Source organism: Oncorhynchus keta, chromosome 6 (assembly GCF_023373465.1).
Source record: "Oncorhynchus keta strain PuntledgeMale-10-30-2019 chromosome 6, Oket_V2, whole genome shotgun sequence".
In the NCBI taxonomy this organism is placed as follows: Eukaryota; Metazoa; Chordata; class Actinopteri; order Salmoniformes; family Salmonidae; genus Oncorhynchus; species Oncorhynchus keta.
Genome location: NC_068426.1, coordinates 16,165,812 through 16,183,429, shown reverse-complemented (window position 1 = coordinate 16,183,429; position 17,618 = coordinate 16,165,812). Strand labels below are relative to the sequence as shown.

Here is a 17,618-nt window from a genome sequence, read left to right as displayed (position 1 = left end):
CCTTGAATTTGTTCTGGACCATGTCTGCTGGGGTAAGTGTGTGTGTCAGTGCTGTGTCTAAGTTGACTATGCAAACAATTTGGAATTTCCAAAACATTGAGGTTTCTTATAAAAACAAGAAGTGGTGAAGTCAGTCTTTCCTCAACTCTTAGCCAAGAGAGACTGGCATGCATAGTAATGATATTAGCCCTCTGATTACAATGCAAGATTACAATGCAAGACGTGCCGCTCTGTTCTGGACCAGCTGCAGCTTAACTAGATCTTTCTTTGCAGCACTTGACCATATGACTGGACAATAATCAAGATAAGATAAAACTAGAGCCTGCAGGACTTGCTTTGTGGAGTGTGGTGTCGAAAAAACATTGTTTAAAAGTAGTGCAAGGGCGAATTGATTTATTGCACATGTACTTCACAGATTAGGCTGTTCCCTAACGGAAATATGCAAATAAATGCTAGAATGCACCAATAGGCTCTCAGTAGCTTGTGCTTGGCTCTGCCCACTTCCATGCTTGTTCTGCCCACTGTGATCAATTTGCTCCCATTGGAAATGACAGGTCTAGCTTAGGTTAGTTATACAACTCTTTAGCGACACCGTGTGCTAGCTTGCTAGTTAGTTAGCTGGTGACACCATGTGCTAGCTTGCTAGTTAGTTAGCTGGTGACACCATGTGCTAGCTTGCTAGTTAGTTAGCTAGCACACGGTGTCACCCCTGCCTCCCACCTGCTGCGTACCGGAGAAAACCGTGCCCGACAGGCGGGGGCGAAGGACACCTTTATACTGGTTGTCCCTTCCTCCCGCTAGCACAGCAGACAGTACACAGCAGGCAGAAGACAGGGCGACACTGTGGGGCAACACATTAGTTAGCTAGCACATGTTGTTGCCCCCGACTGCTGTGTACCGGAGAAAACTGTGCTCGAACAGGCAGGGGCGAAGGACACTATCTACTTGTTGTTCTCGACCTCCCGCTGTGTGATAGTTTAGCCAGCTAGTTCTAAGGACACCGGTACACAGCTTGCTAGCTAGTTAGCTAGCTCACAGTGTTTCCCCTGCCTCCCATGTACCAGAGTACTCCTTCATCGCCGTATTTAACATAACTGCAGGAAAACAGTACCTGACAGGCGGGGGCAAAGGACACTGTCTACAGGTGTACGGCTAGCTATCTAGGGGTCTACCATTCTTCTGTGGGGTTTATAGGTGGCTGGCATCCAATGATATTGCGCATTAACATCATCTATGGTACTGGAGTGCCCCTGCCTCCGGCCTGTCCCAATTGAAAAATTGACCAATAGAAGTATAAAGAGGGTTCTTGCATATGCAGGAATGTCCATATACAGGAACGCCCACAATTGCACCCTTCTCGAAGATCCAGGACATTTTTGGATAAAAACTACAAATCCCAATGCTAATTCTCAATTGCCCGCCCTACCACATGTCAGTGAATGAGAAGGGGGTGGGAGCGTTGCAATCTGTGTTGTTTTGTTTTGCCTCTTCAACCTTACCTTGATGTAAAATGTGTTAACATAATGATGCGTATAGACCGTATACAGATTTACAATACATTTGTAAATAGTTAATTTCGCCAAATGGCGGGGGAATAACAAATACAAATTCAGAAAGGCAAATTATGGGATACCTATTCGTGTGCAAAACTAGGTTGACGTGTATTGCTCAACCCATACACGTCTGTAATTGGTCGATTTTATGAAGACTGACGAAAACCTGTCACCTTATTGGTTCCGATGCTTGTCTGTTTCAGTGTTTATGCTCTGGCAAAAGATAAAACAAACAACGATTGGAACCTTCCAATCTGCGTGAGGTTGAGCTGTTGAGCTAGAAGTTAGCGATTGGAGTTTGGAGTGTACAGCGAGCTCACAATCGCACAGTTACCACCACACTGATTGTTTTATTATTTTTAGAGAAGCTTGTTTTCCAAACATTATTGATTCATTTCACCAGTGAAAATAATATTATCGAACAATCAAGCTATCAACGATGCAGCAACGTCAGTAACTCGGGAGGGAGTGTGGCAGTGACAGTTCAGCTTCACGAGAAGGCGGGTAGAACGGTGAGCTGAGCTGAGACTGTTGTGTTGTTGTTGATGAACATACAGTTGCCTCATACTATAGCTAGATGGCTAGTTTACGTATTTATTTATCTTACTTAGTCGCATTTATTAAGGAACGCAAAGTGGCGAGTTCTTGAAAAAAAAACGGCATTTATAGAGCGCTAGTTAGCGTAACAGTATTGAGGAACCATTGGTATTGGTTCACGCGCAGCAGCTGGCATTGAGGATGGGTTCAATGTCTTCGCTGTAGACGTTCACTCAACGTTTGCCTCCAATATAATGGATGTATACTAGCATGCACCTTGGGTCTTATAGAATGACATGCAGGCACAAATCATCAAGTTACTTTCAGTTGTCAACAAATAAGTGGTTTACTAAATACCCGGGAAAGCAGGAACTGGAGACGGAGCACTATTGTAATCTTGTCCAGTTATAGCTGGGCTTTACATAATACATCTTATAATTTATTGGGTTCGGTGGTCATTATTCTAATCTATTTTGATGTGTTTTCAGATCAGTTGTCCCATGTCAGCACCAAAACAATTGCCTGGAAGATGATAGAGATGTCTGTTGATAAAGAGACTGTTCCAACCAGAAGTATGAAAGTGGACCCAGTGCCACCCCAGAAACTCTCAGAATGTACTGGAAGCTGCAACAATGCCCCCAAAGTGCCAGAGGTCACCCTGGCCAACCCAGACAGCACTGATGGTGCTGCTACCTGCCCCATGCCAGACAGTGGTGCCCAAACCAAGCACAGCAGCACGGCTGACCCCCACGATCAGACAAAGCGTGTTGAGCAGGAGGCCATGTTGACTGAGCAGCATGTTAACCCTAAAAATGGCTTTCAGCAACCCAAACAACAACCGCAGCAGCAGAAACTCTCAAAGCGTCGCAGCACAATGATTGCAGGGTTCAAGCATCCAGCAGGTAAGAGACGACGACGGGTGAACTCTGAGAGCGACTCGGTTCTGCCCACCAACTTCCTGCTGGGGGGAAACATATTTGACCCGCTGAACCTCAACAGCCTGCAGGACGAGGAGGTGAACAGGGCCCTGAACGCTGAGACGCCCAAGTCCTCCCCCCTTCCTGCCAAGAACCGCGACCCTGTGGAGATCCTCATTCCCAGGGATATCACTGACCCTCTCAACCTCAACAGCAGGATGGGAGGTAGGAGCCTCCTGGTGTCGCCCTTCAAGAGTGGTGGCAGGAGGAGACACCGTAACAGACACCATGGAGGAGGAGGTGGGGGTTCCACAGTCTCCGCGTTGGACCTGTCAGATTCAGAGAGGAGTGGTGAAGTCACCAACACCACTTCTTCTCTGTCTAACCTGGCATCTGCTAGTGCTGCGTCTACCTGTGTTCTAGAAGCACCCAGTGTCCCAGCTGTCCTGGACCCCCAGGATGCTAATGGTAATGAGATCAACCCATCCAACTTTAGGCATGAAGCCATGCTCACTGTATCTGCCCCCCAGGCCCAGCCTCGAGCCCAGGAAGACTCCTCAGCAGCCACCGCCGGAGGCCCAAACCATCTCTCTAGCCGGCAACGCAAACGCAGACGCAACTCTGGTAAAACAGAGCCTCCGATGGTCCAATCTACTCTTATGGCCCGGTCGGGGACGGAGGAGAGGGGCCGTGGAGCTGGGCCCGGGAGAAATGCACAGTCCTCCTTCCACACCCCAGTGGTAGGTCCCAGGGGGTCCTCCCAGGTACCAGGGGGTCGGCAACCGCATCTTCACAACCAGCACAAACAACAGCACCAAGGCAACAAGAAGAAGTTCCAGTATGGGAACTACAACAAGTACTACGGCTACCGCAACCCAGGCTGTGCCGAGGACCCACGGTTCCGTTGTCTACGTCCAGAGTGGTTCCATGGTAAAGCAGTACTGGATCTGGGCTGTAACACGGGCCACCTGACTCTGTGTATTGCTAAGAAGTTGCGGCCCGCCCGCATATTGGGTTTGGACATTGATGGGGGTCTGGTGCACGCGGCCCGCCAGAACATCAGACACTACCTGTCAGAGCTGCAGGCCCAGGAGGCCCGGCGCGCCGCAGGGGACGAGAAGGAGAAGACCAATGGACCAGGAGAGGAAAGGAAGGAGAAGGCCAACAGACGGGAAGACGAGTCAGACTCAGGAGGACTAACGCACAAACAGAATGAAAGACAGCCCAGCAGGGCTGTAAATGGAAACGCTGAAAAGCAGGTCCCTGCAGAGGCAGCGGGTGGCGTGGTATTGTCACGTCACGCAGAGAGAAGAGCTCAGGAGAGGGGGGCTGAGGAGATGGAGGAGGACTCTGGAGCACCTGCTGTTGAACTGGGAACCAGCTCCTTCCCTGTCTCCTTATGGATCTCCAGGGGACCCATAGCAGCACCCCCACTCCCCGACACACCCACCATGCCTCCTGGTAACTTCCCCTCGAATGTCTCCTTTGTCAAGGTAGGTATATGCACTGCAGACTTTTAATGTGTTTCCATTTTAATAATCATTATTCATAATATTAAGGTGGTAATTAAGAATATTATGATGAATCATTTGTTGCTTCTGTCTACTTGATCCTCACAGAGAAACTTCACACATTGTTTACAACTCATCCCCTGTCGCCATCTTTCTCCTCCGTAGGGGAATTATGTCCTGGAGAGTGATGCTCTGCTGCTGACCCAGCGGCCAGAGTACGACGTCATCCTATGCTTCAGTGTTACCAAGTGGGTCCACCTGAACTGGGGAGACGGTGGCCTGAAGCGCCTCTTTCACAGAGTGTTCAGACACCTGCGTCCTGGAGGCCTGTTCGTCCTGGAGCCACAGCCCTGGATCACCTACGGCAAGAGGAAGAAACTCACGGTGAGATGAGGAGAGAACTTAGTGTTGCAAGGACCAATGGTGTGATCTGCTACTGTAGATGTGCATAAATGCAGTATATAGCCAAAACATTAACTAAAACATATTACTAGTGGCCTGTTTCTTTGTTAAAGACATGAAAGTATGTGTTGCTTTGCTCAGCACTGAGGCTGAGACGGAATCATGTCTGACTTTCCGCTCTCACTGTTGCAGGATAGCATCTTTAAGAATTACCACAGCATCCGCCTCAAACCAGAGCAGTTCTCCACATACCTGACATCTGAAGTGGGATTCTCCAGCTACGAGTTGATCGGGACGCCTAACAGTTCATCAAGAGGCATGTCACCGGTTCATTAGATACCGACATCATCTCTGATTCTTTCAAGTGTCATTTTCTATTCTGTTTCTCAAACTAATGGATTTGTATGTCTTCCACAGGTTTTCAGAGGCCAATCTACTTGTTTCATAAAGGAACATAATCTGCCAGGAAGTGGGATGGAGCAGGAGAAACCAAACCACCATGAGACACGAAACAAGCCACCCGCTCAAAGATCTGCCTTCATCTCCAGTCTGTAAGCATATAGGTCAACCTCAATCAGAGCTTTCTACTTGTTTGTGATGCTGTGTTCAGAAGGTAGCTAAGGAGACCAAAACATGAGACTTGATTCTATAGAACGACTATCTGATGGCTTCTCTACACACAACTCCAGTCTAGATGATGAGAAGAAAAGCATTGGGACGGGGTGAACTCAATCATGACTCTTTGGGCTTGTTGCTCCCTATGCACAGACATTGTTCCATATCTTTTTATTACTGTTCGTACTCTTGTTCAGTCAAGGATTGTATTTTTTTCTCACATTTTAATATCGACGTTCATCAATAGATCAACTTTTGAAGCAGAATGGGCAACCAAGACCTAATTTGAATCCTTTGCATAAAATGTACTCCCATGTAATGTCCAAATAGAACTAATCTAGGGACATTTCTCACACTTTTTATAGGATCAGAGCATCTTCAATTTTAAGACTGTTCTGCTTAACATAAGTCCTCACTGTGGTAGCTGACTCGAGAACTGTCAGTCAGGTGACATTGGCTATGGTGAGATGTGAGGGATGATCAATGTTTTTTCTTTGACTGTTATAAGAATAATTGATTGTTCTTTTATTTGACTGTTCTTTTTCTCTTTTTTTTTTTCAATGGATTCTTCTTGTCATGTGTCCAAACAAAGGTTGGCTGCCAATTTATCATATGTAACCTATACAGAGCCTCCATGGTTTGGACTTGTATTGTTAATCCAGCTCACTTTAACCCAAATCAGTTCATCATAATGAAATGTTTATGCTTTACTCAAATCTTCTGCTTAATATTTTGTTTACTTGCACCAGGTGCTGGTTTAGTTCTGATTTTGAAATGTTTTTGTTTTTAATAAACAAATCAATTGAAATGCAGTCAGTGCTCATTAGTCATTCTACAGATGCCTCCAATCTAAGGAAAAGACATCCACAGTCACTAAAGAAATCTGATTCACAGCGTCAAACCCAAACCAATCGGTTGATCTCATCCTTCTCCATGCGATCCTAGACCGAGGGAAACGTTATGGGGAGGAAAATAGCTTGATGAAAAGAGAATGTCACTTCTATTAATTATTTTTCTGTTGATGTTGTGCAGATTTGTAACCACCCGTTTATGACATTTATATAAAGTTTTAATCTGTTATACATTTGTAGAAATGTTTGACTACCCTTGGAATGCCAGAGCTGATGTGTGTGATTGAATTATCACTAGTCATGTGAGTGCTTGATCAAAGGAACTGCATGAGAGATTTGCTACGTTAAGCTATGTTAATGTCATCTGATATTCTGGAGGTTTGGGCTAATTATTGATGGGGGGGGGTCATATGAAATTTTATTGGTCACATACACACGTTTAGCAGATGTTATTGGTCACATACACACGTTTAGCAGATGTTATTGGTCACATACACACGTTTAGCAGATGTTATTGGTCACATACACACGTTTAGCAGATGTTATTGGTCACATACACACGTTTAGCAGATGTTATTGGTCACATACACACGTTTAGCAGATGTTATTGGTCACATACACACGTTTAGCAGATGTTATTGGTCACATACACACGTTTAGCAGATGTTATTGGTCACATACACACGTTTAGCAGATGTTATTGGTCACATACACACGTTTAGCAGATGTTATTGGTCACACACACGTTTAGCAGATGTTATTGGTCACATACACACGTTTAGCAGATGTTATTGGTCACATACACACGTTTAGCAGATGTTATTGGTCACATACACACGTTTAGCAGATGTTATTGGTCACATACACACGTTTAGCAGATGTTATTGGTCACATACACACGTTTAGCAGATGTTATTGGTCACATACACACGTTTAGCAGATGTTATTGCGGGTGTAGCAAAATACTTGTTTCTAGCTCCAACAGTGCAGTAATATCTAAAGTAACATTTCAATAAGGTTGTCTATCATAGCAGAACATCATTCGCTACCTGTCAGAGCTGCAGGTCCGGGAGGCTCAGGGGATGAGGAGAAGACTGATGGACTAGGAGAGGACAGACAGGAATAGCGGAAGGAAGACAGACTAATGCACAAACCGACTGAACGCGAGCTCTCCGTACATAAAGTAGCAGTAGCAGTTTGCAGTTCAAACAAGAACAAAGCGACCACTGGTTTGGTTAAAAAGGAGAAATGTAACAATTCCTTGACAGAGCTTTGGATGCAAGAAGTGACCATCCGTTATTATAAACCTAGTATTAACCGTGTTTTGAGGTTACACAGTGCTAGTTTCCAATGAAATGGTTTACAAAAGGGTAAAACAAACTTCTATTTGGGGTTTTGATGGGGTACGGCAGTTGAACTCCGCTCATGAGGCTGTGTGCATCAGACATCCAGGACAGAACAGTAGCCAGCCCTAGCCTACCATTCATTACTGTTTTAATATGGATAACAAGGGTTAATGACAGGCCTATGTCAAAAACATGAGCAAGTGCCATGATCCCCCAAGGAAATATGACTTTTATAAATGCTCCTGAGTTGAGAATATTAGCGGCATATCCAGAAACCGACAAGTTAAACAGATAATTATGTTTTATTTGCGGGGGAAGAATCAAATGATACGTTTTAAATGATCTACTGCCAAAAAGGCCGGGTTGATGCTAGTAGACCCTAATGAAAATGTCCCGCCCTCCAAGGTTGGAGACCACTGTTACAAAGATGTTGTGGCACAAGGTGTTTGGGCTGTTGAGTCCTCATAGCAATATGATCTTCGTGAAATAAAACATCTGGGGAAATGACAAAAAATTGCTCGTGTTCTTCATCTGTGTTATTATAGTTACTTTGTTGTAGTCCATTATAGTACCACTGGGTGGCATAACACTCCATGAAATGTCTGAAATGTTCTGACGTTTTCCTCTCAGGCTCAAACCAAAACCAGAAGCCCAGAAACTGGGGTAAGTAGTCAGATCATCAAAACCAAAAAACAAGTAGACTAATTGAATACTGTAATTAGAATTCAACTGTTTGAATTGGACTATTTGCACTTTTGCTGAGTTTTGCTTATACTAAGTGTCGTATGTGAACAAGAAAAGTCCTGACATCTCTGGTTGTGATGTCATTTTGTGACCTAGTTCAAGTCACAGCTGTGAGATTTGTCGAATATGTAAAATAAATGTGATCCTCGGGCAGCCTCCTCATCGTCCTCATGTTCCTCCTGGGTTCCATTTAGCTGACCAGAGCCTGGCCTTGGCCCACTTCCAGTCAAACTGAGCTGAGGCATCTTCAGGACCAGCAGAACAGTATTGTCTTGAAGAAAGCGGGACTAGAGGATGGAGACTAGATACTTCTCAGTGAGTTTTTCTCCAGTCTCGGAGAGCATCGTTAGGTGGTTTCGAGAGCATCGTTAGGTGGTTTTGAGAGCATCGTTAGGTGGTTTTGTTACTGTAATGTATATCTGTTAGTGGATCCTTTGTTTTCATCTGTTTCTGGCTGCCATTCTATTAAGATGAATTCCTGGGTTGTTTGTGTGTATCAAATCTCCAGACGTGTGTGTGTGTGTGTGTGTGTGTGTGTGTGTGTGTGTGTGTGTGTGTGTGTGTGTGTGTGTGTGTGTGTGTGTGTGTGTCTGCATGTTAGAGAGAGAGAGAGAGGTAGAGAGAGGGTATTGAGAAAAGGCATGCAAGCTACATTTTCATGTGTTAGCTTCTGTTTTGTTTGAGGAGGGTGCATTTATATCTGTCATTATTCACACACACACTACTTTCTCTGTCACCCTATGCAATCTTGTAACGATTCATATTTTATATGCGGTTTAGAAGATGAATGTTCAGGAAGTTTTGTTAAGTCAGTAGTAGTAGTGGTGTGTGTGTGTGTGTGTGTGTAACCCCTCAGTGTCTGTCTCGCCATCAACACAGTAGGGAAGGTTATGTAATGTGGTAAACAGGTCAGCCATAGTCAGGTCAGCTCCTGGCTGAATACTGTCGTTTAACACAGGCTGCGGTTCCATATTGTATTTTCAATCATACCTTGCAAAATATTTACACTGTATTTAATGGAATTTAGGTGAATGGTACAGCATGTGATGTTATCAAGACAATGTTCTCTAGAGGTCAATATGGATCTGGTCAGTCGTGGTGCATGCTGTCTCCTCTGTGGGCTCTGGAACTCTCTGGAACCCTCTGGAATCCCCTGCATCTCCCTAAAGGGAGCAATTCCAGACCAGTCCAGGTAGTTTTGTTCAGGTTATGCTGTGTGACTAGGTGGATGGGTGCCCAGATGGGGGACTGGAGCATTCCTATACACACTGTTACAGTACTCTGCTTGGTCTTTTTTTTCTGTATTCATGAGTGTGCGTGGTTAAATACGTGTATGCCAGCGGCACTTGGTGATGTTTAAGATGAGCATGGCCTTATTTCTATTACAGCATATTGGATGACTGTCATTCATATTCCATTCACCCAGCTCAATGTAACATCACTAGGTTTAGGCTACAACATGATACTCACATTTTCCCTACACCCATCATGAGGTTGCTACAATGATAGTTTACAACGTAGGAGTACAGGTTAAGAGAAAAATTTGAGTAATCCAGGTGACAGACAGTGACACATTCAATACCGCCTTGCATACTCTTGCCTGCATCTAACTGATCTAGGATCATTAGTCCAACAGTTACCAATGAGAGTTTCTATTGGACAAATTCAGTGTGTTTTAATAAATGATTGGTGACGTGAAAATATTTAGTATTTTTATCTAAAAAAAAACAACTTAATTGTTTCACTATATTTATTTTTATGAAATTCACTGAGGAGGATGGTCCTCCCCTTCCCCCTCTGAGGAGCCTCCATTGATGTTTGCCGATGTGTACACACATACCTGTGTGTGGGTGGGTGTTGTATTTGTTGTAGGTTGGATCTATGCCTCTCTCTCCACCCCAGGGAATACAGATGAAGTCGGAAGTTTACATACACTTAGGTTGGTGTAATTAAAACTCGTTTTTCAACCACTCCACACATTTCTTGTTAACAAACTACAGTTTTGGCAAGTCTGTTAGGACAACTTCTTTGTGCATGACACAATTTTTCCAATAATTGTTTTTTTAGACAAATCATTTCATTATCATTAAATGTTTCACAATTCCAGTGGGTCAGACGTTTACATGCACTAAGTTGACTGTGCCTTTAAACAGCTTGGAAAATTCAAGAAAATTATGTCATGGTTTTAGAAGCTTCTGATTGGCTAATTGACATAATTTGAGTCAATTGGAGGTGTACCTGTGGATGTATTACAAGGCCGACCTTCAAACTCAGGGGAGCAATTTCCAAATGCCTGAAGGTACCACGTTCATCTGTACAAACAATAGTACGGAAGTATAAACACCATGTGACCACGCAGCCATCATACCGCTCAGGAAGGAGACGCGTTCTGTCTCCTAGAGATGAATGTACTTTGGTGGGCAAGTGCAAATCAATCCCAGAACAACAGCAAAGGACTTTATGAAGATGCTGGAGGAAACTGGAACAAAAGTATCTATAGCCACAGTAAAGTCACTGCTCAAAAACCGTCATCAAAAAGGCAGACTACGCACGGGGGTGGCAGCATCATGTTGTGGGGGTGCTTTGCTGCAGGAGGGACTGGTGCACTTCACAAAATAGATAGCTTCATGAGGGAGGATAATTTTGTGGATATATTGAAGCAACATCTCAAGACATCAGTCAGGAAGTTAAAACTTGGTCGCAAATGGGTCTTCCAAATGGACAATGACCCCAAGCATACTTCCAAAGTTGTTGCAAAATGGCTTAAGGACAACAAAGTCAAGGTATTGTTAGTGGCCATCACAAAGCCCTGACCTCAATCCTATAGAAAATGTGTGGGCAGAACTGAAGAAGCGTGTGCGAGCAAGGATCCTACAAACCTGACTCAGTTACACCAGCTCTGTCAGGAGAAATGGGCCAAAATTTACCCAATTTATTGTGGGAAGCTTATGGAAGGCTACCCGAAACGTTTGACCCAAGTTAAACAATTTGAAGTCAATGCTACCAAATACTAACAGAGTGTATGTAAACTTCTGACCCACTGGGAATGTGATGAAAGAAATAAAAGCTCAACTAAATCTTTCTCTCTACTATTATTCTGACATTTCACATTCTTAAAATAAAGTGGTGATCCTAACTGACCTAAGAAAGGGATTTTCTACTGGGATTAAATGTCAGTAATTGTGAAACCTGAGTTTAAATGTATTTGGCTAAGGTGTTTTTTTAAACTTCCGACTTTAAACGGAAGGGGGGGGGGTCATAATTTAGAATTGCATTATTGCTGCACCATTGCTCTTGCATTGTGGGGAGCTGGCAGAGGGGAGGGAGGTTATGCTGCCTTTTGTACAATTACCGAGCTGAGGGTGCAAAGATCTTGGCCAGGTCGCAGTTGTAAATGAGAATTTGTTCTCAACTAGCCTACCTGGTTAAATAAAGGTGAAATGAAAATAAATGTAAAAAAGACAGAAGCACACATTTCCCTGTGAACCAGGCTTTAGTGGTGCAGTCTATACTCTTAAAGGCAAAGTGTACCCCTAAGATGCACACATGATTCTATTCATTTTACTGCAATGCATTTGAACAAAGGTTCCAGTCCAAATTCACTGCATTGATATTACTCAGTCATAGATGGTACACCCCGGCTAACTGTAGAAGCACATAGTCACATAGAGAAATGTGAGAATGGCTTTATACCCAAAACACCCTCCATGTATGCTTCTTCATATTTAACTTCAAATCCATATACCCCTTTACCTTCCTGTTCCTCTCTTCCTCTCTCTCTCTCTCTCTCTCTCTCTCTCTCTCTCTCTCTCTCTCTCTCTCTCTCTCTGTCTCTCTCTCTCTCTCTCTCTCTCTCTCTCTCTCTCTCTCTCTCTCTCTCTCTCTCTCACACTCTCTCACACACACACACTCTCTCTCACATCTCTCACTCTCTCTCACTCTCACACTCTCTCACACTCACACACACACACACACACACACACACACACACACACACACACACACACACACTCAGTGAAGACACACGTACAACCGTTCACACAGACCCCAGCGCAACGGCTTCATGATAACAACAACCCTTCCTATTGCCACGGCAACAATTGCACCATTGCTAAGGCAACAGCTGCAGAACACCACAACAAGCAGAAAACCCTTCACGCTTTTTCACCTTCTGTCATGGTTTCCTCTAGTTTATGTTCGGGTTGTTTTTGTCACTCTGATTGTCGTATGCGTTTCCATTTTCTCTGATGTAATTCTCTCTCCCCCTCTACGCATTTTATTTCAGTCTAATTCCTTCTGTTTTCACATACACACCAGATACACACCACATACACTGACTCCCTCGCTCTCTCCTTCACAGTCCCCTCCCTCGGCTCTTCCTCTCCATCCTCTTCTGTTTCGCTGTCTAATCTTCTCTCTCTTTCTCTCTCTCTCGCTTTCTCTTGCAAGGCGAATCTCCCCTTTTTCCCACACCACCTCTCCTTTCTACTTCCTTCCCCCTCTGTCCATCTCCTTTCATATTCATCCCTGCTTCTCCTCTTCCTCTCTCTCTCTTATAGAAGAGTTCCCTCTCCCTCCCCCCTCTCTCTCTCTCTCTCCCTCTCCCTCTCCCTCTCTCCCATACATATTTGGAGCCCACCCTCTCTCTTGCTCTTTCTCTCTCTTTCCCTCTGTCCCTCCCCCTCCCTCTTTACGTTTCCCCTCCCTCCATCCTCTCTTTCCCTCGCTGGTTCAGTAAGTAAAGAAAGAGATACACGGAAGCAAAGAAAAAGGGGGAAAGGCAGGACGAGAGAGAGCAGGAGTGGGGCAGGCTGGGGGCGAGGGGTTTGGGGTCTCAGCCCTCTGTTGTGGGGGGGTTGGGGGTTGAGATACACCCCACCTGTTTGTTCTCACTACCATGGACTGCCTCTGCATTGTGACTACAAAGGTAAGTTGATCCGCCGTTGCTTCCACTGAGAGAGAGAGAGAGAGAGAGAGAGAGAGAGAGAGAGAGAGAGAGAGAGAGAGAGAGAGAGAGAGAGAGAGAGAGAGAGAGAGAGAGAGAGAGAGAGAGAGAGAGAGAGAGAGAGAGAGAGAGAGAGAGAGAGAGAGTAATCACCTCCTTGTGTTATCTGCTTTGTCTCACCCTTTCTTTGTGTCTGGGTTAAACGGTAAATGTAACAGGGCAGCATGTCTTTGCAAAGATAGGATATTTGATCATTATTTCTCTCCTGTTAGCTCTTTGTGGTCTTTTGTGGCTACTTATATAGGGGTGGCAAGTAGCCTAGTGGTTAGAGCATTGGGCCGGTAACCGAAAGGTTGATATATCGAATTTCCGAGCTGACAAGGTAAAAATCTGTCGTTCTGCCCCTGAACAAGGCAGTTAACCCTCTGTTCCTAGGCTATCATTATAAATAAGAATTGGTCCTTATCTGACTAGTTAAATAAATATATTTTTCTTGAGAGTGAACTGCACTGGCTGAGAGTGTTAGTGTGTTAGTAGCATTGTCCCTGTCTTTCTCTATATTTCTGTTTCTCCCACTCTCTTTCTCGCCTCCATATCCCTCTCTGTGTGAGGCTGTGTGAGTGTGCTAGCTAGCAGGGAGTGGGTTAACCTGCGTGGCAGGATGCTGTAGGAGTGAGTGAGCTAGTGAATAGGCCTTGGGGTGCTAATTCTGGCTTTGTGTCATGTTGGAAAGTCCAGGATGACAGTAGATGGGACCAGGCCTGGGCTCCCTGCATGCCTCAACCTCCTCATTTAGACACCCTCACTCTCACCTCAACCACTGCCATGGAGCTAGCTCACACACATGCTGGGAGCTCCCACAGCCTCACACACACACACAAAGCGTGTGTTATATCACACACACAAGGCCAGTGACATGCTGGGGCTGACTGCTCCACACAGCCAGCCCCTGTCGTGAAATTGGCTCTCAGAGAGAGAACGTTTATGGAATTCCATCCAAGCCCTGTCTCTCAACTATTCAGCCTGCACCCAGTCCCAGGCTCCCCTCCCCTCCCCCCCTCCCCTCCCCTCCTCTCCTCTTCTCTCTCCTGTCCCCTCCTCTGCCCTCCTCCCCTCTCCCATACTCTCCTCTTCTCTCTCTACTCTCCTCTTCTCTCCCCTACTCTCTTGTTCTCTCCCCTACTCTTCCCTTTTCTCCCCCTCTCTCCCTACTCTCCTGTCCCCTCCTCTGCCCTCCTCCCCTCTCCTCTCCCCTACTCTCCTCTTCTCTCCCCTACTCTCCTCTTCTCTCTCCTGTCCCCTCCTCTGCCCTCCTCCCCTCTTCCTTACTCTCCTCTTCTCTCCCCTACTCTCCTCTTCTCTCTCCTGTCCCCTCCTCTGCCCTCCTCCCCTCTCCCCTACTCTCCTCTTCTCTCCCTACTCTCCTCTTCTCTCCCTTCTCTTCCCTTCTCTCCTCTCCCCTACTCTTCCCTTCTCTCCCTACTCTCCTCTTCTCTCCCTTCTCTCCCCCATTCTTCCCTTCTCTCCTATCCCCTACTCTTCCCTTCTCTCCCCTAATCTCCTCTTCTCTCCCATACTCTCCTTTTCTCTCCCCTACTCTCCTTTTCCCTCCCCTACTCTTCCCTTCTCTCCCTACTCTCCTCTTCTCTCCCCTACTCTCCTCTTCTCTCTCCTGTCCCTCCTCCCCTCTCCCTTACACTCCTCTTCTCTCCTCTCCCCTACTCTCCCCTTCTCTCCCCCACTTTCCTGTCTCTTCCCTTCTCTCCCCTAATCTCTTCTTCTCTCCCATACTCTCCTTTTCTCTCCCCCACTCTCCTCTTCTCTCCCCTACTCTTCCCTTCTCTCCTACGCTTCCCTTTTCTCCCCTACTCTCCGCTACTCTCCTCTTCTCTCTCCTGTCCCCTCCTCTGCCCTCCTCTCCTCTCGCGTACACTCCTCTTATTTCCTCTTCTCTCCCCTACTCTCCCCTTCTCTCCCCTACTCCCCTCTTCTCTCTCCTGTCCCCTCCTCTGCCCTCCAACCCTCTCCCTACACTCCTCTTCTCTCCCCTTCTCTCCCCCTTTCTCCCCTCTTCTCTCCCCTACTCTCCTCTTCTCTCTCCTGTCCCCCTCCTCTGCCCTCCTCTCCTCTTCCCTACTCTCTTCTTCTCTCCCCTACTCTCCACTTCTCTCCCCTACTCTCCTCTTCTTTCCCCTACTCTCCTCTTCTTTCACCTACTCTCCTCTTCTTTCCCCTACTCTCCTCTTCTCTCCCCTACTCTTCTCTCCCCTACTCTCCTCTTTTCCCCTATTCTCCTCTTCTTTCCCCTACACTCCTCTTCTCTCCCATACTCTCCTCTTCTTTCCCCTACTCTCCTCTTCTTTCCCCCCTACTCTCCTCTTCTTTCCCCTACTCTCCTCTTCTTTCCCCTACTCTTCTCTCCCCTACTCTCCTCTTCTTTCCCCTACTCTCCTCTTCTTTCCCCTACTCTCCTCTTCTTTCCCCTACTCTCCTCTTCTCTCCCCTACTCTTCTCTCCCCTACTCTTCTCTCCCCTACTCTCCTCTTCTCTCCCCTACTCTCCTCTTCTTTCCCCTACTCTCCTCTTCTTTCCCCTACTCTCCTCTTCTTTCCCCTACTCTCCTCTTCTCTCCCCTACTCTCCTCTTCTTTCCCCTACTCTCCTCTTCTTTCCCCTACTCTTCTCTCCCCTACTCTCCTCTTCTCTCCCCTACTCTTCTCTCCCCTACTCTCCTCTTCTTTCCCCTACTCTCCTCTTCTCTCCCCTACTCTTCTCTCCCCTACTCTCCTCTTCTTTCCCCTACTCTCCTCTTCTTTCCCCTACACTCCTCTTCTCTCCCCTACTCTCCTCTTCTTTCCCCTACTCTCCTCTTCTTTCCCCTACTCTTCTCTCCCCTACTCTCCTCTTCTCTCCCCTACTCTCCTCTTCTTTCCCCTACTCTCCTCTCCTCTCCCCTACTCTCCTCTTCTCTCCCCTACTCTTCTCTCCCCTACTCTCCTCTTCTTTCCCCCTACTCTCCTCTTCTCTCCCCTACTCTTCTCTCCCCTACTCTTCTCTCCCCTACTCTTCTCTCCCCTACTCTCCTCTTCTTTCCCCTACTCTCCTCTTCTTTCCCCTACTCTCCTCTTCTTTCCCCTACTCTCCTCTCCCCCTACTCTCCTCTTCTCTCCCTACTCTCCTCTTCTTTCCCCTACTCTCCTCTTCTCTCCCCTACTCTTCTCTCCCCCTACTCTTCTCTCCCCTACTCTCCTCTTCTTTCCCCTACTCTCCTCTTCTCTCCCCCCTACTCTTCTCTCCCTACTCTTCTCTCCCCTACTCTCCTCTTCTCTCCCCTACTCTCCTCTTCTCTCCCCTACTCTTCTCTCCCCTACTCTCCTCTCCCCTACTCTCCTCTTCTCTCCCCTACTCTCCTCTTCTTTCCCCTACTCTCCTCTTCTCTCCCCTACTCTCCTCTTCTTTCCCCTACTCTCCTCTTCTCTCCCCTACTCTTCTCTCCCTACTCTTCTCTCCCCTACTCTCCTCTCTCCCCTACTCTCCTCTTCTCTCCCCTACTCTCCTCTTCTTTCCCCTACTCTCCTCTTCTTTCCCCTACTCTCCTCTTCTTTCCCCTACTCTTCTCTCCCCTACTCTCCTCTTCTCTTCCCTACTCTCCTCTCCCCTACTCTCCTCTTCTTTCCCCTACTCTCCTCTTCTTTCCCCTACTCTTCTCTCCCCTACTCTCCTCTTCTTTCCCCTACTCTTCTCTCCCCTACTCTCCTCTCCTCTCCCCCACTCTCCTCTTCTCTCCCCTACTCTCCTCTTCTCTCCCCTACTCTCCTCTTCTTTCCCCTACTCTCCTCTTCTCTCCCCTACTCTCCTCTTCTCTCCCCTACTCTCCTCTTCTCTCCCCTACTCTCCTCTTCTTTCCCCTACTCTCCTCTCCTCTCCCCTACTCTCCTCTTCTCTCCCCTACTCTTCTCTCCCCTACTCTTCTCTCCCCTACTCTCCTCTTCTTTCCCCTACTCTCCTCTTCTCTCCCCTACTCTTCTCTCCCCTACTCTTCTCTCCCCTATTCTTCTCTCCCCTACTCTCCTCTTCTTTCCCCTACTCTCCTCTTCTCTCTCCTTTCCCCTCTGCCCTCCTCCCCTCTCCCTTACTCTCCTCTTCTCTCCCTTACTCTCCTCTTCTCTCCATACTCTCCCCTTCTCTCTCTACTCTC

At 46.5% G+C, this 17,618-nt stretch overlaps 2 protein-coding genes across 2 annotated transcripts in view; both read left to right on the top strand.

Annotated features, from left to right (window-relative positions):
- Positions 1 to 1,787: 1,787 nt before the first annotated feature.
- Positions 1,788 to 6,347, top strand: mepcea (methylphosphate capping enzyme a). The gene is made up of 5 exons (XM_035757778.2): positions 1,788 to 2,065; positions 2,579 to 4,500; positions 4,684 to 4,902; positions 5,113 to 5,236; positions 5,338 to 6,347. Exons 2-5 carry the CDS (start codon positions 2,620 to 2,622, stop codon positions 5,376 to 5,378), a joined length of 2,265 nt encoding a protein of 754 aa, XP_035613671.1. The 5' UTR covers positions 1,788 to 2,065; positions 2,579 to 2,619; the 3' UTR covers positions 5,379 to 6,347.
- Positions 6,348 to 13,301: 6,954 nt separating this feature from the next.
- The window catches only part of LOC118372037 (disks large homolog 4-like), a 117,329-nt gene continuing 113,012 nt past the window's right edge, over positions 13,302 to 17,618 (top strand). Inside the window, exon 1 of the mRNA XM_052520920.1 lies at positions 13,302 to 13,403. Coding sequence (XP_052376880.1) covers positions 13,374 to 13,403 — 30 coding nt within the window. The 5' untranslated portion in view covers positions 13,302 to 13,373. The remainder of the gene's footprint in view (positions 13,404 to 17,618) is intronic.

What these genes read in the sequence shown, in the direction of transcription:
- mepcea (XM_035757778.2), top strand. Translation starts at nt 2,620, where the DNA reads ATGATAGAGATGTCTGTTGATAAAGAGACTGTTCCAACCAGAAGTATG. An exon ending in CGAATGTCTCCTTTGTCAAG is followed by an intron (nt 4,501 to 4,683) that starts GTAGGTATATGC and finishes TCTCCTCCGTAG; the next exon opens with GGGAATTATGTCCTGGAGAG. An exon ending in GCCTAACAGTTCATCAAGAG is followed by an intron (nt 5,237 to 5,337) that starts GCATGTCACCGG and finishes TGTCTTCCACAG; the next exon opens with GTTTTCAGAGGCCAATCTAC.